The sequence below is a fragment of the Sinocyclocheilus rhinocerous genome, unplaced genomic scaffold (assembly GCF_001515625.1).
Source record: "Sinocyclocheilus rhinocerous isolate Xijiao unplaced genomic scaffold, SAMN03320098_v1.1 scaffold17715, whole genome shotgun sequence".
NCBI classification, from domain to species: Eukaryota; Metazoa; Chordata; class Actinopteri; order Cypriniformes; family Cyprinidae; genus Sinocyclocheilus; species Sinocyclocheilus rhinocerous.
In genome coordinates, this window is record NW_015648105.1 from 1 (window position 1) to 7461 (window position 7461).

Consider the following 7461-nt stretch of genomic DNA (forward strand, 5'->3'; position numbering starts at 1 on the left):
TGGTTGAGGCGGTTAGCAGGGGCTGCTTTCATCATATCATACGCAGCAAGTTTATACGAAGTTAATACGAAGTTTTACTTAAATTTCGCAAAATGTGCAGTGGTTTACGAACTTTTAACGCCAGAACAAAAGACCCAAGCAGAAGTTTTACCATGTAAGTGTTCATGATGTAAAATATTAATCCCGCCTCAGTGTTTTTATTAAACTAGTGGTGTGTTTATGTTGAACTGCGAGTGATGCGGAAGTAAACATGTTTTCGATGAAAGCTGATTATGATAATAACGGTGATTATGATTTTAATTAATGCTGTTATTAATATAATGAGTAGACGGTTTTTTGTTTTTTTGCAGGAAAAATAATTTCATAAACGTTTTATTTGTGTCAGTTGAGTTTGATGGATCATTTTGAGTAGGCTACGAGACTGAAATAATTTATTAAACCAAATATTCAGATTCTAGTTTGATGTTTCTTCTTATTTTTGACCATGTTCAAGATCTAAATTTGTCGGATCTTTAAATAAAATTGAAAGTGAAAGTTGTCAGAACGGTGTGTAAACAATCGCACGACGAAAGAGAATCAATGGAAATCAGTGAATAATGATAAAACTCAGAAAACCAGAGAATATTAATACACGTACAGTCAGAGAGTAACTCCAGGAATATGAACATGACTCAGACAAAGGGAACTAATGAGGTAATTAATGAACAAAGATGGAAAGGAATGAACTTAATACAGGAAAACTAGGTCACAGAGAGCAGAACTGAAAACCATGACTGAAAACACAGAAGAGACTAGACGTGTTACAGCAGTCAGGTATATATTATGTTGTTGCTAGTATTTGATCGCTGTATTAAACTATTTGTAATGTGTGTCTGTATCTGTCACATAACTGCTGTCTGCATTCTCATCAGGTTAAACTGGTTAAATCTTCTTCTGCTGCTGTGCTTTGCAAATCATTGTGGTCAGTATCATTTGTTTATTACTATTATTTTAACATTTCATTTCATTTCATTCACTCAGAGTTATTCTAGTCAATTGTTTCTCTGTTGCGTCACACAGTTAGTCATTTTACTGGACTCTTGTGGATTGATGGAAGAATTTCCTCAGCATTATCACACCATGACAGCGCTGAGCTATCTGTGCAGCCCGTCTATTATTAAACATTGTTTGGTCAGGGATGTTCAGGAATTCACTATAACTGCTCTGACGCATGTGCTCTAGCTTTGTATTGCCATGAATGAGGGTTATTTGTGAGTTCAGAAAGACCAACAATACACAAAACTGACTTACAAGATGAACATTTCTGAACTCTGACAAAAGTAAGAATAATCAGCTGGAATATACACGCAATCTCATACAGTAGTGGTTTTGGATACTGCATACTTTAATTTTCACAAATAATAGATCATGGCCCAAACCAGTAACCTTAAACTTTAATCTTTAAGGCATTTCTGATGATAATTATTGGAGAAACTGCCATCAGTTCACAGTTGTGGAATCACTAGAATATGTGGTGAAATGTCTTGAGCAAAAAGAAAAGCTGACTAAAATAACTCTTAACAGAGAATAAACAGTATTTAATACCATACATGTATTTTTTTAATTAATACTTTATATTGAATGATTCTGTATTTGCAGGAACCTCCGCTATATCTGTGTCAGGAAAAAAGGGAGGAAACATCACACTATCATGTGAATTTGAGTCCAGAGAGATTTCTGATATTAGTTTAATCAGTCGATCAGAAAACATCCCTGTCTGTGAGACTGAAGAATGCAGTGGACGAGTATTTAAACAAGGAAACTGTGACATCTTCATCAAGAATCTGAGCTTCAGTGATGCTGGGAAATACTTTATGAGAGTCTATTACCACAATAATCAGACAGAGCTGGAGCGACTGATCAAGACGTACCAACTTCATATTCAGGGTAAATTAAAAAAAACGTGTTTTCTGGTTTTCCTTTAGTAATCGTGTGGTATTGCATGTAACCAGAAGAGACTCTGAATGGAACAGGCTTAATATTCAGATTAGTGTGCTTATGGCATTGATTGTTTGAAAGCATCATAATAATGATTAATGTATTTGTGTTTCTCCTCAGATGAGGTTTCTGTGAAAACAGGTGAGGAGCTGAAGTTGGATGTTCTGTTGTCAAACGCTGATAAAGTGCAGCATCAGAGCAGAAGAAGCACAGAGTGGATGAAGGATTGGAGCAGAACTGATGGAGTTCAGAGTGAACGGATCACCATTAGTGATGGAAACCTGATCATTAGTAATTTCACAGCCAGAGACGCAGGAACATACAGAGTTCTGGACCCTGATGGAGAAATCTTGATCACAGTGACAGTCACAGGTGAGAAGATCAATAGATATGTAGAAAATAAAGTGCACAGCTGAGGTTTATTCATCATGATTTTAACAGCAAATTGATGCTAAACTTTGTGACTAACCTCTCAATATCCTCTACAGAATCAAAGTATCCTAGTACAGAATCAAAGAAAAAACTGGACAGCACAGATAAAGACAAAACTGATGAGACGGAGCAAGTTCGTAAGTAAAACTGGATGCATTGAGAGCGTTATAAAATTTTTAAGCAGCGAGTTTTAAAAAACATTTTAAAAAATTGTGCTCTCTTCCCATCTTCCCTTTTCCAGCTGTAATCTACTGGATTATGAGTGCTGGACTGCTTGTGTATGCAGCTCTGCTGGTTTCTACTCTGGTTACGCTTACCATCCAGAAACACACCGATTTCTAAAAGCAGGACATGTTTGGCACCAAGGGGTCAAAGTGCAATGAATTTCACAGATGATGTCATGTAGCAACATCACTGTAAGTTTGCCTTCAATGCTAAAAGATGATTCTGTCAATATATGTAATGAACTATACATATGAACATTTGGGCTGCTCTACATGAGAATGTTGACTGTATCTGCATGTAATTCATTCTTGGGGGGTTCTTTTATTTTGCATTAATGCTCTCAGTCAGTCACGATATAAAGGGAGCGCTCTTTGCTCACTTTCTCTATACAATCCGTTCACAATTTAAAGAAAAGTTTTTGTTTATGTAGAGGACCAATGTTCATGTACAAGTTGCTAAGTTGCAGAAGTGACAAATGCATTAATTACGCGAGTGAATCTTTTAAATTGTTGCGTGAGTCAGTCCTGAAATTGCTGTAGTGGACCAGGAGTGTTTCTAGCTTTTGAAAACATCAGGGGCTAATGCTGAGGACATATGCACATATTTATAGAGCACAACAGCGCTAAAGACACATCTTAAGACAAATGTGCTTCATGTATGACTGCAGAAAAAATAGTGTTTTTATTAAACATTGATAAGTTTATTAAAAGTTCATTTTGATGCATCACATGCTGAGCTACATGGCTAAATCAGTATGGAACTCTTTCAGGCACTGATATTGTATTTCTGAAATACAGCTTATTTGATCTATTTCTTATTGCACTACGTTGATGAGCAGGAATAGTTTAATGTAGCACTTTATTTAAAAAACTTTTTTTTTTTTTTTTTAATTCCTTCTGTTTTATCACTTGTAAAGTCCGGGGTTTTGAAATGATTGTTTTGTAGAACAATACTGTATCACGCTCTTGAAATAAAACGGAGAGGTGTTGTTTAACATATTTAGATATATTTACAATGACATGATGAAGTGTATTCATCGTTGTCTGTAGAGAGTTTTTTCATGTCCACTGTTGCTTTTGACTGCTTCATCAGGGATTTGCATTATTCTTTGTAAATCTGCTTTGTACTGAGAAAAATGAAACAAACTGAACCTCTTTTGTATGAAACGTTTTTGTTGATATTGTTTTGTTGTATGTACTTTTGTATGTGTAAGATTTGCATGCCCACATGAGAAATGCTCGTCTAGCTGTATTATACACATCATATACTTTTAGCAGTATTATGCACATATAAGCTAAGTTTAAGAGAAAATAATGCCAACCGTTTTATGGCACATAAAGTTTGATTAAACAAAATGTTTTGAATGTAAAATGTGTTGTTGAGAGTTCTGATTAAATAAACAGCAGTAAAACTAAGAAATCACTCATGTTGTGCATTTTCTGATCATTACCAATGCTTAACCTTAAACCATAACCACCAGGCTAAGAATAGGACATCATGATTTGGATAGAACACTTCACATTAGCAGAAGAATCCAAGAGGATTTTACGACCATTGTCAAATATCAGAAACAGTAGAACATGTGCCTGATACGAGGCTTCGAATCTTGTGTTGAGAATGTCAGGAGGCCTACTTTCAGACGGAGCTCCATATCGAGGCTTGTTTCATTTTAGTGAAGTGACGTTTGAAGTCTTCTAAATTTTCTTAAAGATAAAGGGTCAGAGCACAGTATATAGGTTTCTCTCTCTCTTTCTCTCTCTTTTTTTGGTTTGCCAACCACCATTAACGTCAAAGAAGAAGACGTGAACTCTCTCGGCCACCGTAAACATCCAAACTACCGCTTAAAGAACACCTGTGTGTTTACCTGTCACCACTTCATAGACTTCCAGTGATTTACGCCATTTTGACCATCAGCTCAGAAGACTCATGCGGAAGTTTTACCGTGTAAGTTTGCATGCTATTAAATATAAGATTGTGTGTTTTTGTGCTATCATACGAATAGTTGTGTTTCTGTTTGTGTAAAACTAAACCTGCTTGTGATGAGGAAATGAGTCAACATATTTATGCTGAATATCTCCTTCTGCGATTATGATGATAAAGACTATTGTTTGGCAGCAAGAGAAAGAATGTCATAAACTTTTGTGTCCATTGGACATTGGGATCATTTTGAGTCTTGAGGATTACACTGGAATCATTTATACAACTAAAGATTCAGATTATAGTTTCTTATTCTTACATTGTCATGTTCAGACAAAATGAAAGATAATTTTTAGTAATATTTTTCCGCTCAGCAAAGTGTTTTGTCGCTGTATAAATGTCTTTGTGATGTGTATCTGTATCTGTCACATAACAGCCGTCTGTATTTTCATCAGGTTCAGATGCTTCAGTCTTCTGCTGCTGTTTTGTTTTGTCTATCGTAGCAGTCAGTATCATCTTTGTTAATGAACTGAATCTTTTTTTCAGAGTTATTAAATCTAATTAATTGTTTATCTGTTGCACCACTCAGCCAAGTGATTTTTGATCAGCAGCGGCTCGTCTCTATGGTCAGGGGGCCGTTTCAGAAAGGAGCTTAAGTGAAAACTCTGAGTAAGTTAACCCTGAAATGAGGGAAACTCTGGGTGGGTCGTTTCAGAATGAGAGGTTTGTCAAACCCGAGAAAGCAAGGTAAGTCAAGCCCGTTTCTGAAAGAGAGGTAACTTATGCTCAGATACAGTTACTGTGGTAACTTACTCTATGAACCTAACCTGGTTTTCTTCGGTAAACCCAGAGTTTCTTACGGTCTCCTCCCCCTTCAGCGTAAGTGATGTTTAAATACCTCATTCATTCATTCATTCATTCATTCATTCATTCACGCTGCAAGATTTTTTGTCTTATTTCAAGTACAAATATCTAAAAATTCTTTAGTTTAACATGCATTTTCTATGATATAAGATATTTAGTCAAGTGCATTTAAGTGCATTTTACATTGGCAGATAATTTGCAAAATAAGAAAAATGCACTTAAAAATGTTTTCCCCATGGAAACAAGACTAAATACCTTGTCATTTTTTTTGTTTGTTTTTTGTAGAAAATGCATCTTGATTTAAGAATCTTTAGATATTTCGACTGGAAACAAGAAGACAAATTCTAAGTAAGAAAAGCATTTTTTTGCAGTGCAGGTACATTTATTTATTGTGCATATGTTCATCATGCAGACACGGTCAAAGTGACAAAAATGGCATCTCCTTTTATACAGGATCCCGTAGACGAGGAGGCTGCATAAATTCGTAGGGATTATTTTTTATTTTTTGCCATATTCACACATGCATATTTTTTTGAGCGGTACTATTTTAAATGGTAGTTTTCTTTAAAACAGAGCACATTAGTACGGCCGCTGTATGCAGACCGATAAGAAAAGTGTGCATCGCTCTTACACTCATTCTGAGAATTTTTTCTGGGCAGAAATCTGTCAAAGAGGAGTATCACTGGACTGTAGGTCAGTGGTGTAGAAATCACAGCTGTTAAATAAGTTATTCACAATTTATTTGGTCATCTTTATTTCCTACAAATACAAAAGCAACAATTCTTATTCCTTTTGGATTTTAGAATTCTTCCAGTAATTGACCATCTCCTCTTCATCTGTCAGTGATGCTGGTGCAAGTTCTCCCCCCTTTTTACGAGCATTTGCCTTCTTGCTGTAAACTGAGTACAAGTCAGTAGTTAATTTTATTACTCGAATTAAGAAATGTAACAGGTTGGATTAGAGAACATTTAATAAGCCTATGAGAAAAAAGCGTTAGACTGTGGAAAAAGCTGTCAAATGTTTGTAAAGTCATGTAGCCTACACCCATGAAACTTTTATACTTAAAGCTTTACCTTGATTGAATTGTGTTTTTATACTTCATTTTTTAGCTACTGCCACGTTCTTTTTTTTTTTGCCGTGATACCATTGAAAAAATTAACATTAGTTCAAAAATGTACAGTTTTCACCTCTGATATTATAACAGTGATTAAGAATTTAAGTTACTTATTGACTCGGAGGTATGCGGATGTATTTTTGGCGGGAGCTGTTGCCATGGTGAATCATAATTTCGGAGCTCCATTGATCATGGCTTCTCATAGTCGTGGTGCACGCGCTAAACGCAGCCCTTGTCCAAATACCTTAGCCACCGGTCATAGCCACTTAAGAGCGCGTGCGTGCAAGACTGTGCCAGGCCTTATAAACGCCGAAGCACAGTGCCCTTAATGCACACTAAATCCACACTTAGTGTATCCCATCATACATCATGTTCTGCAAATAAATCGTGAGACTTTTTTTTCCGAGACCAATGCATGATAAATATTAATAATAATTAGATATTACATATAATTTGGTAGTAAAACAAAGAATTACATGTTTTATTGGTGCAAATGAGTATTGGTGATATTTATTTTGTACAACATTTGCAACTGCTTTTTATAACTTAATTAGAAGCACCACAAAATTAAATTGTCATCTGTTATAGAGACTACTGAACAGATATTTAGAAGTTGATTTTAAAATGCAAAGTATTTCAAATAAAAATAAAGCTCTGTAGACACTTGCATTTTTACAACACTATATGTCCCATCAGGTAATGAAAAGTTCTTCATGCTCAATTGAACACTTCGCCAAATACAGGAAATACGTCATATAAGTTGTAAAGTGGTCAAGTAGAAAGACCGCAAGCGCGGGTATTTGGATAAGGCATCAGAGTCAACCTACTCAGAGTTGATAGAACGAACTCAATTCAGCTGTTCTGAACCTGAAAACTCAAGAGTTTCCCATCTCAGAGTAAGTCAACTCAGAGTTCAAGTTTCAAGTCAGAGT

General features: G+C 35.6%; 1 protein-coding gene across 1 annotated transcript; it reads left to right on the plus strand.

The window, feature by feature from the left end:
* The first annotated feature begins 144 nt into the window (after positions 1-144).
* LOC107709587 (uncharacterized) lies at positions 145-3770 on the plus strand. Its single transcript, XM_016514100.1, has 6 exons — positions 145-154; positions 912-961; positions 1639-1926; positions 2098-2349; positions 2466-2546; positions 2651-3770. Coding segments are annotated over exons 1-6 (774 nt in total). The 5' UTR covers positions 145-152; the 3' UTR covers positions 2752-3770.
* Positions 3771-7461: the final 3691 nt, after the last annotated feature.

What these genes read in the sequence shown, in the direction of transcription:
- LOC107709587 (XM_016514100.1), top strand. An exon ending in GTGCTTTGCAAATCATTGTG is followed by an intron (nt 962 to 1,638) that starts GTCAGTATCATT and finishes CTGTATTTGCAG; the next exon opens with GAACCTCCGCTATATCTGTG. An exon ending in GATCACAGTGACAGTCACAG is followed by an intron (nt 2,350 to 2,465) that starts GTGAGAAGATCA and finishes TATCCTCTACAG; the next exon opens with AATCAAAGTATCCTAGTACA.